At 36.2% G+C, this 21,588-nt stretch overlaps 1 protein-coding gene and 1 long non-coding RNA gene across 2 annotated transcripts; one reads left to right on the top strand and one right to left on the bottom strand.

Moving 5' to 3' along the window:
- Nucleotides 1-698: 698 nt before the first annotated feature.
- On the bottom strand, nt 699-14,427 carry LOC111798179 (transmembrane protein (DUF616)). The gene is made up of 7 exons (XM_023681184.2): nt 14,127-14,427; nt 13,064-13,162; nt 10,684-11,039; nt 1,685-1,896; nt 1,345-1,601; nt 1,084-1,262; nt 699-979 (listed from the first exon to the last, which is right to left on the bottom strand). Exons 1-7 carry the CDS (start codon nt 14,410-14,412, stop codon nt 911-913), a joined length of 1,458 nt encoding a protein of 485 aa, XP_023536952.2. The 5' UTR covers nt 14,413-14,427; the 3' UTR covers nt 699-910.
- Nucleotides 14,428-15,376: 949 nt separating this feature from the next.
- On the top strand, nt 15,377-17,426 carry LOC147791634 (uncharacterized). Its single transcript, XR_015421762.1, has 3 exons — nt 15,377-15,457; nt 16,443-16,508; nt 17,332-17,426. It is a non-coding gene; the product is annotated as an uncharacterized LOC147791634 (long non-coding RNA).
- The last annotated feature ends 4,162 nt before the right edge of the window (nt 17,427-21,588 follow it).

The raw sequence follows: 21,588 nt of genomic DNA, 5'->3' as shown, positions 1-21,588 counted from the left end.
TCATAGATTGAGTGCTTATACTCAATTTTTACTTTAAATTCATTACTTTTTAATTAACTATTAATTACATAATTAATTTAATTAAGCCAAGGTTATTAATCCTATTTAAACCATTTGTATCACTTAAAATTGTTTAAATTATCTTAAAATTATTTAAGTTTTGAATCAAAATATATTTATTTGATGAAATCCCTATTCTCGATAAAATAAACATCATAATTCAAATTTTCAATCAATTTTCAAATATAACAATTAGATTCAAATACATGAAAAATAAAAATTCATTAGAAAATTTTTTAAGCCTAATTTCAATATATATTTTATTTCATTCCCACCGTAAAATTAAAGCTACACTTACAAACACTACAAAACAAGTTGTGTTCATAAATAAATTATTATAGACAATCATTCATAAGTTGTCCATAATTACAATCGAGGCAAAAGTTCAGTTTAACTAAATCCTTTTCGAGTTAGTGAAAAGGTGAAGCTTCATTGTTCAAGTCTCAAAATCAACATTTAAGGGAACTAATCATCTACCTACCCTATATGGGAAGGGTCAAATTATGTTCTCACCGAAACGATAGGCTTATTGAATCAACTACAAAAGTAATTCTTACCCATGCAAATAAAGGACACAGTTTCACCCTACAATAATGTAGTGTCAAAGATTTCATTTGATTTTGTGAATAATTTGTTCGAGACTTTGAACATTGTTCTTTTTTTTTCTCTCAAGAAACTTGGAAGTCATAGAAAAGGGGGAGATGAGATATCTCAACAGGACCAAAGGGTTACAAAAAACAAAAAAAGATGCCCTCTTGATCATGATATATGATGACTACTACACTGTCATAATTACAAAAACGAAAAAAATGAAATTACTCAAACCTCCAACCAATCTTAAACAACTTCATCAATCAATATTTGGAGGTGGGAATGGTCTATGACGAAACAGTTTGGCTAGTGACCGCCGTTCACAGTCCTTCACAAAGTTCAACCAAAAGGGAAACAAACAAAAAAAAAGACGGTAAATTCATCCATTTCTTTAACAAAAACACAGTAAATTTATCAGTGAAAGTGAATTACCTTGAACATGTTTAAGTTGAATGGTACGTCTTGGTTTGTTCTCCAGAGTTTCAAGTAAGTATATGCAAAGCTCAATTGATCACGTGACGTAAATCGATCAACTTCATTGAACCAAAGACACGAAAATAAATTCGACATTGGTGTATGCGCTCGGACGATGAAGGAACCTTCCGGAACATCTGTGCATTGTAATAAATACAAACAATATTAAAAATAGTAAATGAAGAACTCCACAGTAAAATAATGCATTGTAACACTCACAACTCGGAAGAGGGGTGTTGGGATTAAGAGGGTCAAACTTAACAAGCCCATCGGACTGATAAAAGGCAAACTGTTCATCAATGGCAGTGTGATTGTACTTGTTCAGACGCTTGTTTTGTTGAACTTCCTCCCAAACACAATGCCGATCATAGTGGTTTGAAATGGCATACTCCGACTTCTTTCGCCATAGAAAATATTCAATAATTAGCATTGGATCTATTTGAAGACGCATTTTGCTGTCCAGCCATATTGAATACCTTTGAAACAAGTATTTATGACTTAGAAATATAAATCATTCATCATTCATATAACACTAGTAGAAGACGTGAGAATGAATTACCTTGCTGAAGGAAATAGCCGATGAGACAAAAATTTCGGCACCTTTCCAGTTCGGCGCATATCTTTGTATGGTAAATTTCGGACGACAACTATCTTCCACATTCCGATGTATCCCTTATCATCTCGAGTATTTCCCTCAGCTGATAGTTTTGATAGTGTTTGCTCATCCACAAACATGACAAAACAAACATTCTTCTTCGAGTAGTCACTGATCTGTGGCAAATGGCAAGGGAAAAAACAATCCTGTTATAGTCTCTGTTAACAGATAATTAAGATGGAAAAATGAAAACTTTGTGCTATAATCCTATTTACAGTTCATATGTAATTTACGAACTTTTTGCTGAAAAAATGAAGATATATTCGGCAAAAGGTTTAGAAAGTGAACACCATGAACTATCAATCTTGCAGACTAGTCCATAGAGACAAGGAAGAGTTATTAACCATAAAAAAAAGTGAGGCTTTGAAGCCAATGAAATCCCAATGATAAACTAATGAAGAAAATCCTTCAAACTAGAGGAGGAAACCCACAAATCTTTGAATAAGGAGAGAGCTTGTGGCAACACTTCAGTGAATATGGGGCAAACCGAACCAGAAGAAGAGTCAACATTCAAAGAAGAAGAATCAGATCACCAGAAAACATTCTAGGCCGACCAAAGGCACGCACATTCTCCCAACTAATTATGTAAGGATACGAAAGGCTGTGAAGAAAAAGAAAACACAAATATAAAGGAAACATAAGAGCATCATAAATTAAACATATATCTTGCAATGAAAAATCATTGTCCAAATCCCAACACCATGTATCCTCTATTTCAGTGCTAGTAAGTGACCATGAATGATGGGAAAGCGAGGCCCATTCCTCAACCTCTGATCAAGCTACGAGCATGAGTAGGTAGGCGGCTAGTAGAGGGGCAGCTGGGCTGCCTTTTCAATCAATCTCCGGTATTTAATTCTCCTTAAGGTTCCTTCTCATGAAAAGGTTCAACGTTTGCGAATAAGAGTTCCAAAAATCAGAGATGGAAGCATCCTCTTCTTTTTCTTTTTTTTTTCAACAAGAAACAAATTTTTTCATTGAAGAGATGAATAAAGAAACGATATCCCTCAAAACATTCAAGCACCTCACCAAGACATATTAAGAGAGGTGATATAAAAGATCAACCGAAACTCCTTCCATAACAGTCTTGCCATTTACCAACCGTGGAAGAAATATGGTTGTAAACAAGATGCTTCAGCTTATCAATAGATTTCCACGGTTCTTTAGAAGAAGCTAACGATATGGAACCTAGCTTTTGGTTGAAGCGAGAAGATTCATATTTGGTAGCAATAACTTTCCTCCAAATCGCATCCTTTTCTTGGTTAAACCGCCAATCCATTTAGCCAATATGGTGATAGTTTCTGGTGAATGTCACAATACCCAATCCTCCTTCCTCAGTGGGGGCTTGTACACATGCCCATGTGAGAAGATGGCAGCCCTTTTTTCTTTACTTCCTCCCCACTCCCTAAATAATTTTTCAACACCTTTTATCACCTTGGTAGGGGCTAAGAAAAGGGATAAACAGTAAATGGAGAGGCTTGCCAAAGTTGCTTGAATAAGCATACGTCTATGCCCTTAACATATGAGAAGATCCCCACGAGCGCAGCCTTAAACTTTCTCAATAATGGGAGCCCAAAAAGTGTAGGATCGAGGATTGCCAATGTGGAAAGTCCACAGTATGTAATCGCCAGCTTCATAGCTTACAACAATGAATTTGAAAGGATGGTAGTTTGCTGTATATCAATCCCGATGCCCAACAATTCTATCTTTTGTGACAATTAATATTAAGCCCAGAAGCCTCAAATGCGTGGATGGTATTGAAAAAGGTTGCCAAGGAGGACATCATTGTAGGTGGAGAAAAGGATCGTGTCATGTGCAAATTGCTAGTAATAGATAGAGTGAGGCTCTTTACCCACATTGATGCCTTTGTTCAAACCCTTACGCCTCAAAAGCATGAACATTTTACTAGGGCAATCGGTCACAAGACAAAGATAGATTTCCTTAAGCTAGCATTAATAATGGCATTCCTAAAAAAATTGTTGAACACTCTTCTGATGTCCTTAACAATGTTCCAAAATGATTTTAAGAAATTCAGGCATGAAACCGTCTGTCAGAGGTCTTGTTTGTGCCCAAGTCAATTACGACTTTGTAGATCTCTTCCACGGAAAGGACTTCCAGAAAATCCCTTTGTACCAAAGATACAGGGCTCCAGCCCAGAATCTTTGGTAAGAATGTCTTACCCACCTTTTTCTGTGTAGAGCTTTTGGTAGAATTCAACAAATTCGGCTTCAATCTCATTATCCGATCGGCATTCTTTTAGGAAAACAATAGCTCCATCTTTGGAGAGAACTTCGACAATGGCATTCTTTATCTGACTGGCAGCCACTATTCTACGAATGAAGGCTGTGTTTTCGTTCACCTCAACTAGCCACTTGGCTTTACAATGTTGCCACCACATGATCTTTTTTGGCCAAATGAGAGAGCAACTCAATCCTGATGGCTACCCACAGATAGAAAAATGGGATAGTGATCCGGTGTGATTCATTTGTGTCTACGTGCTGTGACACAGGAAAATTTGTTAATGTAGCTTTTGGAGACCAAAAATAGATCTATAAGGGTTGATGATGCACCACCTCTGGCTTTGTAAGACGATTTTTCCCAAGACCATGTTGTGAGGTAGAAATTACCCTCCAAAATCCTTTTTTGTTTGCACAGAGCAGATAAATCAGCAAGCTCTTGCTAAAGGAGAGACCTTTCAGATGAAGAATTGGAGCCATAAACTCCTGTTATCCAAAAGTTGAAGTCTCTAGCCAATGGAAGGTTAATATAAAGCTATACATGAAAGAAAATACTTTTCTAACCTCATTCAGTGGGAAGAATCAGATTTATACGAAGAGAAGCCAATTAAATAAGCAAAAAAAATAGTTGAGTAATCGCTTTAGCAGAACACGACCTAGGGGTCAGAATGAATGCAACATACTTGGAAAACCTATCACAACCACCGGAATTAGCTCGAACTCTCCCACTTTGGGGAGATGTGTAATGAAATCAAGTGATACACTCTCCCACGATCGTGAGGGGTCGAAAGAGGTTCCAACAACCCTGTAATCTTCGCTCGTTCGACCTTGTCCTATTGGCATATAAGGCAGGTCTTCGTGAATTGCATCACTTCATCTCGAAGGTTAGGCCAATAGTACCCCCACTTAAGGAGGGCATAGGTTCGTTGTCATCCATTGTGGCCTACCCATGGGGTGTCATGGCATTCCTTTAGCAAATGGTTACCCATAGTTAGAAGTAACCCATCTTCGACCCAAAATTGGTGGGTCTTTCCTTTGCTGACCAATTGCATAATGGTCTGGGCGGCTGGGTCTCTCATTAAGTGTTCTTTGATGCTCTCTCGCATCAATCCACACGACTTACTAGCATGCAGGTGGGACAACATGCATAGGGTCACATGTTCACTTTTTCAATTGCATAATGGTTTGCTTTACCTTGTTTGTGCTCGCATTGGAAATCAAACTCCGCCACACATTCTTGCCAATGTGTCTGCTCAGAAGACAGCTTGGGTTGGTTGAAGAAATGGCATATTGAGTTGTCCGTTTTGACCATGAACTTGACCCCTAGGAAATATTGCCTCCAAGCTCGTAAGCAATGAACCACCGCCAACATTTCTTTTTGAGAGGCGGTGTACCTCCTCTCTGCCTCATTTAGTTTTTGGCTTTCACAGCATGGGGTGTCAATCTTGTAGCAAGACACCCCCAAGGGCAAAATCTGATTCATCTGTTTCGACTTCAAAGGGCTTCATCACATCAGTGATTACCACCGGCTCTTCTATCAACATGCTTCAGATCATAAGTTTCTTGACATTTTGGAGTCCAACTTCACTTGTTATCTTTCTTCAATAGTTCAGTCAAGGGGCCAACACACTTCAAGAATCCTTCAACGAATCGCCAGTAGTAATTGACCAATCCAAGGAAGGAGCGCATTGGGTCTTCCAATCTCTGATGGCCTTGACCTTTTCCTCTTCCATGCCTATTTGGCCAGCCTCAATTATGTGCCCTAGGAAATTTATGAGTTGTTGGGCGAACGAGCACTTCTCCCTTTTCAGATATAGTTGGTTTTCCAGCAATTTTTCGAAGACCAACCATAGATGGGTTTGATACTCTCCCATAGTTGAGCTATAAACCACTATATCGTCCAAGTAGACCACCACTACAAACTTGTCAAGGTATTCATGGAATACTTGGTTAATCAAAGTGCAAAATGTGGAAGGAGCATTTGTGAGACCAAAAGGCATGACAAGGAATTCAAAAGCCCCCATATCATGTAACACATGTTGGTTTGGGCTCATCTCCTTTGGCTATCCCGATCTAATAATATCCCGACCTTAAGTCGAGTTTGGAGAAGTAGTTGGCACCATGAAGTTCGTTGAATAAGTATGTGATAATAGGTAGGGGTACTACTTGTTGCGAATGGTAATCTTATTCAGGGCTCAATAATCTAAGCATAGATGGAGACTCTCGTCCTTCTTAAAGAACATCGCGGCTCCATAGGGCACTTTTGAAGGTCTGATGAACTCGATGTTGAGTAATTCCTCCAATTGTTTTCAAAGCTCCGCTAACTCTAGTGGAGCCTCTCGATATGCATTTGTGGCCGGGGGTTTTGCCCCTCACAACTACTTGATTTCATGATTTATACCCATACGTGGAGGTAAGGTCTTAGGGATACTATCAGGTATCACTCCACAGAACTCTTCAAGTACTTGTTGTATTTCTATGGGGACTAGTTTCGTCGAACCCTCAGCTTCAACCACAGAGATGGCCATGAAGGTGGGTTCGTGGTGAGCAAGACCTCGCTTTAGTTGGATTGTTGATATCATTTTCACTCCATCAGGAATACTTGATGCTCACTTGGATGACAATGGGGCTGGACCCAATTACGACTAAGCATTTTGCCAAGTGTTCCAGTAAGAATTCCAAAATCGTCCATTTTGACGATCACAAAGTCAGTATGACCACTCCATGTCCCTAGTTTGATGATGGCCCTCTTGGCCACTCCTAAAATGGACAAGGCCACCAAATTGACAACTTTCATCTTCCCGAATCTCGATGTCAGCTAATATTCAATCGCTTAGCTTCAACTTCAATCATAAAGTTGTAAGTGGCCCTAGAGTCAACCAAAGTGTTTTTGGTCGCTCTGTGGTTCACCCATGCCTTCACATACATAAGCCCTTTTTCGACTAGCGCTTTTGACTCCCCTGCCTTTTTCTGGCGTGCCAATAAGATTTTTAGGGCCCCCATACAGGGGTTGTTGTCGTTCTCAAATGATATTGTCCTTACTTCGATTGGCTCGAATTGGGTTCAGCTCTTGTCCCTCAATGTCCCTTGGAATGCTTGAAATGTTGCTTTGTTGGGGCACTCGTATGCCCTGCAGGGCCCCCTATATATGAAATAGGTCGAAGGAGGCAGATTGTATTAGTTCTGATAGGGTCCTTTCCACGAGTTCCCATGTTTGTCTCCATCTCTCATCCCTGTTCTCTCTCCTCCCCCATTCTTAAGGGAATTGGTTCAGTTGTTCTTGGTGCTTCCACTCGAGGAAAATTGATTCTGCCTTACATCTTGAGACAGTTCAGTGCTCAAGTTGAACAATTGTTCCTCTGCAACATAGGCGGAAGAAAGGTCATGGATTCGTTATTCATATAGCCTGGACTTTGCCCATGGCTTCAGTCCCTCCACAAAGTAAAAGATTTTGTCCTTTTCCGACATGTCACAAATAACCAACATCAACGCTGAAACTGCTTCACGTACTCTCGAATATTCCCTGTGTGTATCAACTCTCTCAACTTCCTCCGGGCGAGGATCTCAACATTTTTCCAAAAGAATTGGGAATGAAGTTCTTGTTTCAATCTTTCCCACATGTCCACGGTGCATCGATCCTCCTGGATATCCAAATATCTCGACCTCCACCACAACTTTGCATCTTCGACTAAGTGCATTGTTGCTAACGTGACTTTTGGCTTCCTTTGTCACGGTGTTTGTAGCTCGAAAGTACTGTTTGAGGTCAAAGATAAAATTCTCTAGTAGTTTGGTATCCCGAACCATATAGAAGGGTTTGGATTCTAGCACCTTAACCTTATTGAATTGAACTGACCCTCTTGTATGGGCTTGGGTTCCCCACCGCTTTCATGGTGAGGTTCAGTCTGGCACTTAGGCCCAGCCATTTTGGTCCTAACCACATCAAGTGTTGTCTTGACATCTTCTGAAAGTTCTATGACCATCTGGACGATGGCTTTTTGGGAGTTGTCTATGTCGTCGACCCACTTCTCAATTTGGGCAACAGATCCAGTCGAGCTGTTTACACCCTAGGCTAGTAAGCAAGAAATTCAGCATAACGACTTAAATAACATATAACTTTGAGTAGGAAAAATTGACAACTAGTCGCATCCCCTATAGTACATTTTGAGACATTTTTAGTCTACCCAATGTAAAAATGAATTTACCAAAACGTCTCCTAGAAAATACAAAGGGAAAGCTATACATCATGAAAATGATATAGTATTACAACATGAAAGGTCTAGCATGCAATGGGCATGCGGCCACGGACAACATGCCCTGGACAAGTATGACCGTGACATTTGGCATGTCGAGCTTCAAAATTATACAACCAAGATTGGTTCGATGTAAAGCCTTCAATATATAAGCAACTTGTTGGGAAGGCACATATCTTAGTGCAATAGTGTTTGTCTCAATTTTCTTACTGATTAAGTGATGATTTATCTCGACATGCTTCATTCAATCATGATGTATTAGATTCTTTGCAAGTTTATTGATTATCACACAGTACTTCCATGATGATTTTTGTCTTGACCTTGAGTTTATTGAGAAGGTGCTTTAACCAAATTCTGTCACAAATCCCATGAGCTAGTGATCGAAACTATGTTCAGCACTACTTCGAGTAACAACCAGTTGTTTTTTACTACGCTAGGTGATTAAGTTTTATCATATATGAACAATACCCTGATGTTGACCTACGGTCAATGGGAGAGCTAGCCTAATCCGCATCTTTGTAAACTTCCAAAGATTGATTGGTAATTATCCTAAGCACAAGTCCCTTTCCTGGATCATGTTGAGGTATCTCAATATTCTATACACGACTTCCACTCCCATATGTTCTTTTGAAGCTTTGTTCAAAAATTGACTTACCACACGAACAACAAAAACTAATATCTAGTCGAGCACGAGTTAAGTATATTAGCTTTCCAACTAGTCGTTGTTACTTGACTCGATTGACTACTTCATCTTTAGGGTTAGCCCCTAATATTTTATTTTCATCCGTAGGTGTATTCCCTGGTTTACAACGACTCGTGTTAGTCTCTCTAAAGGGATCTTAAGAGTATTTTCATTGAGTGACATAAGCCCCTTTGTTGGATCTTGCTAATTCCATTCCTCTGAATTTATCTTAGATGCCCAAGTCTAAGTTCAAATTCCCTTGAGAGAAGTTGCCTAAAACAATGTCTTCTAAAACATTTCCAGGTAGGCACTTCTCTCATGCGTCAGCCCATGACTGGCAGTAAATTCTTTTGGCAGTGTGGCCCACCACACGCAGTGGTGATTTTCTGGCCAACTTTTGGATTCCTGCTAATCAGGGCTAGGCGATGTCAACAAGATACTCTGGCAACAAACATTGGCAGTAGTGGCAATGACGGATTCTGATGACAACGGTGATACACAAAACACAAGGTAAAAAAACCAAACCACAAACACTAAAGGTTCACAAATCCCTAATTACTCAAAAAACTTTAATTGTCCTACAAAAGATCTAGTCCTTAATATCACGTTACAATGAGACCAAAATATGGGAGCTCATCACATTTTATCTAATAGAGCCAAAGACGTATAGATTTACCTCGAAGCTCTAAACTAATAATAGTAAAATTATAATAAACAACAAGAGATTAATAAGCTCATAATCCACATATAAACTATAACATATTTGAACCACTATTGGTGAAGATAATGACGAGGAAGAGGAATCTCGGTTGGGACGAAAACATATCCATTTTCCTTGACTTTTAAGTCAAGCCAACGGGTCATAGTGAGGCCACAGGCTATTCAAACGAGAAGGCATGGCAGAGGTGGTGGGTGCGGGATGGAAATGTGAAGGGGGAGAGAGAGATTCATAGTTTTTCTCCACTCTGAGTTTTAGATGACCCTAAATCAATAGGGTAAAATTACAATAAAGAAAAGAGACTAATAAATTCCTATTTATATCAATAAACATGCTGAACATATTGGGATCGACTACAATTTAAGGCCTCCCCAAAGGTTTCAACATCTGGCTATACTTTAATCAAGACTAATAACTAAAACTTTATACACGATGACTCCCAAGTCCGTTCATTTCCATTGCTTTCACATGTTGCTAGTCTTCAATCAAGAAAGCAAGCCACGGTGCATTTTAATATCTGAACTGAACTAATAATACCGCTGTCCCTCGTGTAAAAACCCTATACTAGACTAGCAAGCTCCTAGGACTAGCCTAGATGCATTACAATAATGATGGTAACCCAACAAGTAAAAGTTTCCTACAGTATTTATTCTGAAGGGCTTTCAGGCTGAGAATCGATTTTTATTTAATAACAAGGGATCTTATGCAGAGTTTGTACCATGAAGATTATATATGACAGTTATCAGGCATTCTGTTAGAGTGGAAAAGCATCCCATGAAGACTATAATAACTAAACCATTGTTACGACACAAAAAAAGTAGAAAAAGTAAAAAGGAAGATACAGCAAATCCACACGTATCAGTATAAAGTGATATTGCCATCTTATCCTAAAAAACCAAGCACATCAATTAAATGGAAAAGGCCAGCAGAAGTAGATTGTCCACTGGATATCTACTATCACTTCGTTTTTCTGAAAAAAGATCTCAGGAAAAGGTTTGAGCAAAGGAAAACAAACTTACCTGTTTGCTAGTAGGCCTCCTCAGAAAATCAGAGCTCCCAAAAATGCACGAGGAAACTGCAACTTTGCATATTTTCATGTATGCATTGTCCTTTTCGTCTAAATCAAATCCAGTACTTGGGTATCCTGGTGGTCCCTTAACAAAACCACAATGAAGTTTTTGATTTGTTGCATAGAAGGACTTCTCCCTTTCCTCGAGGGTTTGATGTCCTCCAAATCTAGGCTTAAATAAATCAGTTTCAGATTGTCTTTCCTCAATTTCCACGAACTCTAGAGAGAACTGAGCAACATTCATGAAGCCCTCAGGTTCCACAAGATAAGTAACTGACTCCGCAAATTCGACATCACAAGGTAAATCTGAAAGATAATTGCTATGATAAAATATAAATGAACTAAACATAGATAATATATTAAAGATCTAAGGTTAAGATATCATTTTGGTCCTTAATAGCCTTTCCTTTATAAATTTCGAAAACATATCAACATTTTGTATTTTTGTGAATGGAAATTATTATTATTATTATTATTATTATTATTATTATATCAAGTTCGACAAAAGTAACTTCAAATAGATAACAAGGACTAATTTTAAGATTTATTGAAATCACAAGGACTAAATGAAATGAATCCCAAAGTTCAGGGACTTAATAGTGTTTTAACTAAGATCTAATAAGATAAAGGGGATGCTAAACTTGTATGTGAACATGGTCATAACGTGACATCCATCAATGGTGATCTTATTCTATAATTATAGAGATCAGAGATTTTATGAGATAATGATGAACTATTCATATTTTCAACTTAGAGAAGAAAAGACAAGGAACATGAACTTGTATGAGAAAACTGTAGTAAAGGTAGATGCAACAATACTTGTCTACTATTAATATTTATTTTTGAAAAAGAACCAAACTTTCATTGTGAAAAAATGAAAAAATACATGGTTATGCAAAACCCAAGCCCACAAAAGAGAATCCCACTAAAGGGATTCGAGTCTAGCAAAATTAGACTTAAGAAATAATTATAAAATAATTGTGTCAGCAATGCCCAAAGCGAAACATAGAATCTAACAAAAGATCTTACCCTTAATCTGAGAAAAGAAAGAGGCTTTCCACACAACACTAAGATCTCTCTCAGCTCCTCTAAGGATCGTATTATCTCTCTCACCCCACAACATAGCACAAACTCCAGCCAATCATAAGAACTTCCCATTCTCCCTAAACAAATGGAAAAGGAACTCCTCGATCATCTCCCTAAGGTCTCTATGCCTAGCAAATTAAAAGTTAAAACCCTTGAAAAAAGAGATCCCAAACAATGCGAGCAAAGTTGCAGCTCCAAAAAGTATGATCAAGACCCTCCTCAGCCTTCCGAAAAGCAACAATATGACCCGACCAAAGAAGACAACTTCCTCATTAGTTGATCTAAGGCATTAAATCTTTCGTGAATGACCTGCTAGATGAAGAATTGAACTCTCTTTGGAACTTTCACCATCCACAGAGTAGAAAAACTGACTCAACGACAAAGAAGGGGGGCCTGACCCATGCGCAGATAGTGCGATGTATAGATGGACCTTGGAAAAGAGAAAAACGTAAGGGTAGGTACACGATGAAACCCTAAGTGAACTCGAGGGGGTGAGTTTACACTTAGACTAGGTGCGTTTAGGGTATGAGACTTGATGAGCCCGAGGGGGCTAGAACTTAACCACGACTCCATAGACTTGGTGACTCTAGGAGTATGAGGAGCACATAACTTGAGAATCCCGATTAGGAGAAGATGTGATGTGAGCCTACAAGTAAGTTGCTTACGAAATATTTTTATTTTTCAGATGGATGGCTGGGGAGGGAGCATGCAGGGTTGTGCAACTGTGGAGGGAAACGTATCTAATCCTAAAGTTTTATCCTCTTGGTCTCCTTAGAAAGACAAGGAAACCAAGAGGATAAAACTTATCAACATTTATGGCTACTAGAAGAGATCGAAGGCTTTGATGGAACTAATGTTGATAAGTTCTGACTACTCCTTATCTTTCTAAGGAGACCAAGAGATGTGAACAATCCCTTCTAGTAGCTGCAAACCCCTCCTAGACGTGACCCCTTCATGAGGTGATTCACCCTACGAAAGATCTCTCCCTCTCATTGGACAACTTTGATACTGAATCTCAAGTTAGCATAAGCAGTATGGAATCTCTTGTGCAATCAATAGTCAAATGTTTCTACAAGTGCAAAATTTTCTTAAAAGTACGTCTTACTGCCTCTTTCTTTCATTATTTGCCTCCTGGACAATTTGATCTAACCTCTCTTACAGAAGTTTGAGGAGATTTAGTTCTACTTTACCTTCAATAAGGAAGCACACCAGAATATGCAAGGATAGGAGCCAAGAATACTTACGTTGCTTACGGTGATGCTTGTTAGTTGGCGGTTTCTGGTCTCTGGATGTCAAATGCTCTCCTTGTACTTCTGTCACTGATATGCTATTTCCAATTTTACCTATAAAAAGTGACTAGATTCAATTATAAAATAGGCTAAAAGAATAAATACACATCACAGTTTAAATTTCAAAAGTAAACACACTTTTCACTAATGTATTGAAATGCCACATATAAAATCAAATTCCCTAGCTAGAGCTTACAGAATTCTAAAGTGTAAGGCACGTTAAAGTGCAAATGCAAAGTTCAAAAAGAAAAGCCAAGGGCTATTTTTGTTAAGTGCACAATTAAAAATATAAATAAAACTTTAATATAAGAAATAAATTTATTGTGATTTTTTAGTTTTTCGTTGAAGGCTCCCATGTAGATCAGTATGGTATTGAAGTCTTAAAGGGTTTTTATATTGTGTGAGACCAGGGTTTGTACTTTGGAGTTCAGGTCACCATTTTAGAATGAAAACTAGTTGACACAACCCATAACAGGAAGAGCAGCACGGATTGATGTTTCTACAATTTCTAGCTTCCAAATTCATCCCAGACAGTCTGCCTCCAATCTCACACATTGGTACAAGAGGGCATGTGAGAAGCCAAAGTATTTGTTCACTAACATCTCCTCATCCTCTTTTAAGTGTTTAGTTTGGTCAAAATCTATGAAGAAGAGGAATCCATTTTGAAAGAGGTATAGGGTTTCTAGTTTATAATTCTATCCATATCTGATTTGTGTGGTTTGAGCCTCCACTTGACCCTAGTTTTGTGCTTTCATATCAAATTTCTGGTGTTCTATATACCATTTTGATATTAAGCCTAAGAATAAACCAGTAATGATGTCTCGAAACATAAGTTATAACTGAGTAAGACAGTTAAACAACTCTACTTAGTTAACATTGACATGATTTAAGAAACTAAAGGTAGCCCTCTAACTGATGTGCCATTGCAGCCCCAAGAGAGAAAGAGAGACAGAGCTAATTTCAACTACATTCTAAAACTGAAGAATCGTGCTAATTTCTTAAGGGAATGAAAGTTTACCATGAAAGTTCACTTTCAAGCCAAAGACCGCCAAATATAGCAAGAAGGAAGTTGTGAGCGTCAAAAACAAACATGAGAATTTTATTCTGGTAGTTCGACCAAGCCTCCTTCCTCGACGAACAACCCTACTTCCATGCACCGTCTTGCGAAAGGATTTAAAAAATCCAGAAACAGTGTCTCTTCTTTCTGGTAACTGCTCGTTGTTGTTCCCAAACAGACGCATCATGACATTGCCTCCAAATCTCCGATCATATCTCGTTTGGGGGAGGGTGGAGGGATCTGCCATAGCCCATAAACAAATAAACATAAAAATAATTATTAAAAAAAAAAAAATAGTTAAAATAATAATAATAATAAATAAAGAAAAAAAAAAAAAAAAAAAAAAAACATTTTCTCACTTCTCTCCTCTCTTCCCACAATTATCTCTCCAGAAAAACAATAATAGTTTGATTTACTTGAGAAGAAAAAATGGCCCAGTTGAATTCACCCGAATTTATTTGAGATAGATCTGATTGTATATATTAAATCTTCATTTTCTTTTATCCTATTTTTTTTTAGAAATAAGAGCCAATTATAATTAAATCTTCATTTAATTATTTGGTTTAGGTTTAAGTTAGAAACTATATCGTCAATCATTTATATGAATTATAGCCAATCATTTATATGAATTATAGCCAATCAGGCAGATTAGTAATATTAGATTAAATTTATATCAGTAGCCAAATGAACAGATTAAAAATAGAATGGTCGAGAAAATTTTTTAACAGAGATAAGAAAAGATTTAGGAACAGAGATCACTGTAAATTTGGAATACATGATCAGAATTAAAAAGCAACAGATAAACATGATCAGAATTAAAAAGCAACCGATAAAAAAAAATTAAGGAATTAAAAACTGGAAATTTGGAATACATGATCACATAATTAAAAAGCAACGGATAAAAAAAAAATTAAGGAATTAAAAACCACAAACTAAATATAGAGAGAAAGGTAAATACAAAGGGTAGTAAAGCCCAAATAATTTTAAATAGTTGTATATATATATATATATATATATATATATATATATATATATATATATATATATATATATATATATATATATATATATTTTTTTTTTTTTTTTTTTTTTTTTTTTTTTTTTTTTTTTTACAACAATAACCCTGAAAATAAATTTTTTAATAAAAATATAATTATAGAGATATAACATAATTTTGTAGATTTCAAACTTGAAATTGATGTCATGGGCTCACATAGGTTGACTCGGATTTCAAAGAACGGAATCAAAATTTCATTAAAGATATATTCGTGACAACGACTTAAGCTAGCCAGGTAAGTGGCTTTACTATCGGCATAGTTATATTTGATGTTGACACGTGCTTGTGGTTCTGCACGTGTCATATATACTGATATGTGTGAATTATCTTGAATCGGTATGCTTATATTATGTTTATGTTATGTTATAATATGTGAATTGTATGATAATAATTGTGGTACGATGTGTTCAAGAATATGTTTAAGATAGGATATGAGAAGGATGCATAAAACAAAATGTAATGATAGGAGTAAGATACGTTCATGAAACGTTAAGGTTAGGTTACATAGCAGAGTGTTATGGATAGGAGAGATTGATGAAAGAATATGGTTAGGATATGGGTAGAAAGGGGATATGATAAGTGAGGAATCACTACAAGGGGAGTAAGATTCGGATTACCTTGTTGATCGAATATCTCAAAGCAAGAACATTATTTGAGATTTGAATCACTCCACAAGCAAGATCGATCATGTCTAGCTTGAATGATTCTTGTTGATCAATTATCTCAAGGTAAGAACACTTGCTTAAGATTTGAATCACTCCACAAGCAAGATTGATCATGTCAAGCTTGAATGATTCTACATGCAACCTAAACTACATAGAATTGCAAAGAAATTTAGTCATTGGCTAAAAAAAAAAAAAAAAGCATATAAATGCTTCTTTTACTACATCTTCCAAGTCTGCCTACAAATACAACATACATGGCAACCTCAAAATGAAACTATTATTTAAAGCATTTCAGTTGTAACATTCATACTTAATGACCATAATTAACCATTATGTAATTGTAACCTAAAATAAATAAAAAGTCTTAAAATACATTAATGAAATATAATAACTCTAAATTACTCTAAATTGTAATCCACCCAAAATTTATAACATGAAACTTCATTATTCTTCAATGTGGCATGAATTGAAATATCTTTTGATAATTTCAACAATATTTTCTTCACATCTTTATTGAAATATATTGTATGATTGATGTCTCTTGGTTCTTATTAGGATAGGTTTGTGATAGATTGATATAACGATAGCGTTAAGATACGTTCCAGTGATGATATGACTAAGGTACGTTTACGTAACGATATGACTGTGATAGGTATAAGAACGTTAAGGCTATGATAAGTTAGGGAACGATCTGACCACGAAGTGTTTACGATACTCAATGTTTATGATACGATATATTGTGATGTGATATGTCATGTTTAGATTGTTTTGTGTGACCATTGAAGTAATTGTTGTATGAATTGCACGTTATGAAATGACATGTTAAAAACATGGAGCATTATGTTATGTTTTCTAAATTGTATGTATACAGCATGTTATGAATGGCATGATATCACGACAAATGAAATGAAATGTAACCCCGTTAGGATTATGTATGATACGTAGACTGAAAATGAGAAATGACATGTTAAGCATGAAAGATGATAGCAGGGTTATATTCATTAATGATAAAAGGAGAAATATTGGGGACCTCATGCATTATATGTGCTCATGCATTTGGGGATACCCCTATTCCATCATGAGGGTACAGACGCGTATATCCAATGGCAGGACAACGATCGTTATATTTGCATAGCGCTACCGTGACGGTGACTAGTTCTAACGGGTGTCTGGCCTAAGGAGCTCCCAAAGTATGCTCATCGGACAAGGAAAGTGGCTCAGCGGTGTGCGAACTGACTAGTAGACCATATTCGCATGTATGGGCTGTGTGTAGAGTATATGGTACACGTCCAATTACCCGTTAGAACAGCACCGTAGGAAGACAGATTGAAAGATAGGTCACATCATCTCGTTTGCATGTGATTGTTGCATTTAACCCCAATAGTGGGGTCACTTACTGAGTATTTCTTTAAATACTCAAGTCATGTGCTACTACATTTTTCAGGTTAAGGCAAGGCATGTACGGCTGACAACGACATCGCAATTCGAGACCATGGCACATGCATAGGATAGTGGTATTTATTTTCCTAGAATTAGGCTAGAATAGGATGTTTTTAACTTAAACGGTTATTTATTTTATTTAGTCTTTTGTTGTGTCGTTTAAAAGATGTTTTCGAAACACGTAAGACAATAGCTATGTTTTAAGTTAAAGGTTATGTTTTATGGAATTTAAATGAAGTCTTCCGCATTCATGTTTATGTACGTATACAGTAGCGACCTTAAATTAAGTAGAAAATTTCGGGTCGTTACAGGATCAACAAGCAAGAAATTCGCCCAATCATCTAATACATAGAGGCTAAAGAAATTGTATTTTGATGGAAAATTAATGGATATTTCTTGTATAACACTCGATTGTTGAAAAGAGTTCCTCGTAGATTCTTATCAATTTCAAGGAAATCACATGCCATAGAGGCTAAAGAAAATCCTCAATCAAAACTCATAAAATGAAATGCTAAACAATAGAAATCTACGTCTCATAAATTACTTCATATTTCATCTCTTTCGCTCTATGACTCAACTTTTCCCTCTTTTTTTTTTTTTTTTTTTTTTTTTTTTTTTTTTTTTTTTTTTTTTTTTGTTATCATCAAAAAAATGGGATCGAGTTACAATTACGAAACGAAATAAGGTTCAAAATACAAAGATAGATGGACACCTCGAGACGATTCCCTCTATGGCCGTGCAGTTCTTGAACGCTCCCTCACTTCGACTCTCAACCTGTGAACACTTGAAAAGGATAGGAGAAAGGGGTGGGCATTGTAAAATACTTAGTAAGTAACCTATTTGTATGCACTCTTGGCATCCTTACCCTAGTAAGTTTCCATGGACTTTTCTTTGAGCTATACGAAGTTTAGACCTAGTTTAGCTATCTAAGTTTTTGAGAAGGGCTCAAAGTTTCGAGCGATTCTTTTACATGTCACAGACCCTACAAAATTTGGAAGCTATTCATCGAGTTCCAACACCATAGATCTTCTGGACGACGAACCTTATCTAAGGGGTGAACCAAATTTTTGTTCTCATACTTAGTCAACTTGCATAGCTACAAAAGTATATGTCTGATATCTTGAGTTGAGACGTGATCTCATTCTGACTTATAGGACAATATGGCATCTAGTCTGAACGCATCTCTAAAAGATTAGTCAACCGCTAGGGGAGTGAGCCTGTGTGCTACCAACTAATCAGTCTACCCATGTAGTCCTTTAGCCTCTCAAGATGGGTTTACAGTACAACAAGCCTATTTACGAGACCCTTGTGTTGGATTTTTGACCTTTGATCTCATTTTAATTAATTTCAATCAATTAATTGATTGATGTTTTGATGATAACAAACTACTCTTAATTATTAACTATTTTCAGTATTTTGAATGGTCCACAGTATAAGGATGGGAATAACGATTTCAACGACTTTTCAATTACTCAAATCAGAGCTAAAACGAAGAAATTACCATCGAGACAACATATCCGACGTGATGATGTGGCAGCAAAATCAAAATGATGGATACTTATAATTTTGGAAGAGTAACAAATGCGGGAGTTTTTCTTATTATTATATTTCTAAATAAAATAATTTTTACATAATATAAATTTGAATCTAACCGTTATTCACATCGATTTTTATTATTACTATATTATATTTTAAAATTTTTTGTGGTTACTCACATACTTTTTTATTATTATTATATTATTATATTTATAATAAATTTTGAAATTTTAATTTAACCGTTACTCACATCACTTTTTATTATTATTATATATTTTTAATAAATTTGAATTTGTCATTTGACGGTTGCTCACATTAGTTTTTATTATTTTTATATTATATATTATTATATTAAAAAAATTAAATAAATGAATTTGAAAAATTTTCTTATTTATTTACTTTTAATCTACACCTCCCATTATTCCTGCATAATCCAATCCCACATTTTAAAATACAAACTTTCATAAATTCTTCAATCTTCATTTGTTCAAAGTCCATTGTTTGTTGCTCTCTTCAAGCTTCCAATTTTATTTTTATTCATCTTATTCTTAAGGGAGATTTTTATTGTATTGTGAGAAAATAGGTGTGATTGCTTTCAAATTGTAAATCTACTCTTTGAGAGAGTTGTGGTGTATTACTACCAAATTCAAATACTTGTACCGGTTTGATCTTGCGTCGTGGAAAAAAATGAGTTTGCTCTTGAACTCGTAAAAAGAGCGGTGTAGCGATTTGGCTGTGATCCGTGGAAAGAGTCGAGAAAGTTGTTTATTCAAATTCCCAAGAGGCGCTTAGGGGTGATGTATGTTGAGTTTGACCGAACCACTATAAAATTAAGGTGTCATATTTTCTAACTCTTCTTATTTAATTTCAAAATTATTATTGTGATTTATTGCATGTTCTAGTTGATTATTATTTTTGACTTGAATTATATTGTTCTAGTAATTATCATCTTCTATTTATTTGTAAAAAGTTTCATCATTAGAAAAATTAATCACAAACACATTTATTGTTAAAACCCTATTCACCCCCTCTAGGGTTGCCATACCGATCCAACACCTTGACTGTTTCCACACACGATATGGGCTCCTATCTTGAGCTAAATTATTTATGTAGTCTCTCATCCCCTTTCAAGGATGGTTTATGAGCTTTCAACCAGTTTTTACACACAATAGTAGCTTCTTAAGTCAAATACTGATGCAATCCCTCGTCCCCTGTCATAACTCACTTAGGATTAAGATCGAGTCGCATATGATCATCATGTGAAATATTAATCTTCTCAATTAACGGATTTATAAAGAGAAATTAAATATTTCTTGGTCCAGTTTTATCATTGTATAGGATACCCCCACGTATATGTCTCCACATGAATGATTTGGATCCGGTCATTTGTAACGATTACAAAGTGGGTCATATCAATAGTGTTACTAGGGTAAGGCACCTAATCTTATCAATATACGATAGACCATTTAGGTTATTACTTGAACACAATACTCTTGTATGTCAACCACATACGGTTCAAGATTACATTAATAACCTTGAATTTTCAATTAAATTACAAATAAAATAATAAAAATTATAGTTAAAAACTAAATAATTACGAGGTTGTACGACATAAATGTCAACAGACTTTGAGTGTGGAACCTTAATTTTGAGAAATTGTTCTCAGTTTGCAACTCACCGAAAACGTAGAAAATTGATCTCTTGGGTAGCTTGTTCTACATCGTTTCAGCTCTCAATTCCTTCGTCAAAGTTACTCAACTTCTTCCTCTGAAACTAAAGGAATTCTCAATTTGAAGGAAAAAATTACCGTAGATTGGAATATTATACTTACCCCCAAATTTTATCCGAAACGAATTTCCTTCAATTGGGCACGTTCTTGAGATTATTTCTCGTCGTGTTCTTCTATGGAAATAATCCTTGGAGGTGCAAAAATTGGTTGGGATCGTCCTTGCTCGATGAATTATCGTGTATCATCGAATTGGATTTTCAAGTTTTCCTTGAAGCTCTTCAATGGCGGATTGGATTGGGGGAATGGTTTCTAGGCACTTTCAACACTCGATTTCTTCATAGAACTTATGGGTAATCTTGTTTAGAAACTGTAGGAACAAGTTTGAAAGGGAATGATGGAGGATTGCTCTGAAATTTGGAAGAAATTCAATAGTAGGAACCCAAAATCTAAAAGCTTATTTCTTGCGATTGGGAGCTCGAATCCACTCGATTCTTGTTCAATACTTAACAAAATTTATGAATAAAATTACTAAAAAAATTTGGTGAACATTTTTAATAGGATGAAGCGCCTTGACATAAGTGGAACGAATTCGAGGGACGAAAGCAAGCTAATTTGGAGTTAGATAGAACTTCAGCTAGGGTCATCCAAGTAAGTGACCTTACTATCGGCTTGGTTATATTTGATGCTGACACATGTTCTATGGTTCTGCACATGTCAAAAATTTGATATGTATGAATTGTTTATGAATCGATATGACTAGGATACGTTATGTATGTATTATGATATGTGTATGATGCGATAATTCTTATGTTATGATGTGGTCAATTCTATGTACGGATAGGACACGAGAAGGATGCGATAAACGTTATGTAATGATATGACTAAGATATGATTGATAGAATAATATGGTTAGGATGCGTTCCTGTAACGATAAGACTAGGATATGTTCATGAGATATGATTTAGGATACGTTGGGAGACGATATGACTAAGGATA

The sequence above is a fragment of the Cucurbita pepo genome, chromosome 7, assembly GCF_057944985.1.
Source record: "Cucurbita pepo subsp. pepo isolate OVF chromosome 7, ASM5794498v1, whole genome shotgun sequence".
NCBI classification, from domain to species: Eukaryota; Viridiplantae; Streptophyta; class Magnoliopsida; order Cucurbitales; family Cucurbitaceae; genus Cucurbita; species Cucurbita pepo.
This window is presented reverse-complemented; position numbering and strand designations above follow the sequence as displayed.

What these genes read in the sequence shown, in the direction of transcription:
- LOC111798179 (XM_023681184.2), bottom strand. Translation starts at nt 14,412, where the DNA reads ATGGCAGATCCCTCCACCCTCCCCCAAACGAGATATGATCGGAGATTT. An exon ending in CAAGCATCACCGTAAGCAAC is followed by an intron (nt 11,040 to 13,063) that starts GTAAGTATTCTT and finishes ATTATCTTTCAG; the next exon opens with ATTTACCTTGTGATGTCGAA. An exon ending in CAACACCCCTCTTCCGAGTT is followed by an intron (nt 1,263 to 1,344) that starts GTGAGTGTTACA and finishes TACAATGCACAG; the next exon opens with ATGTTCCGGAAGGTTCCTTC.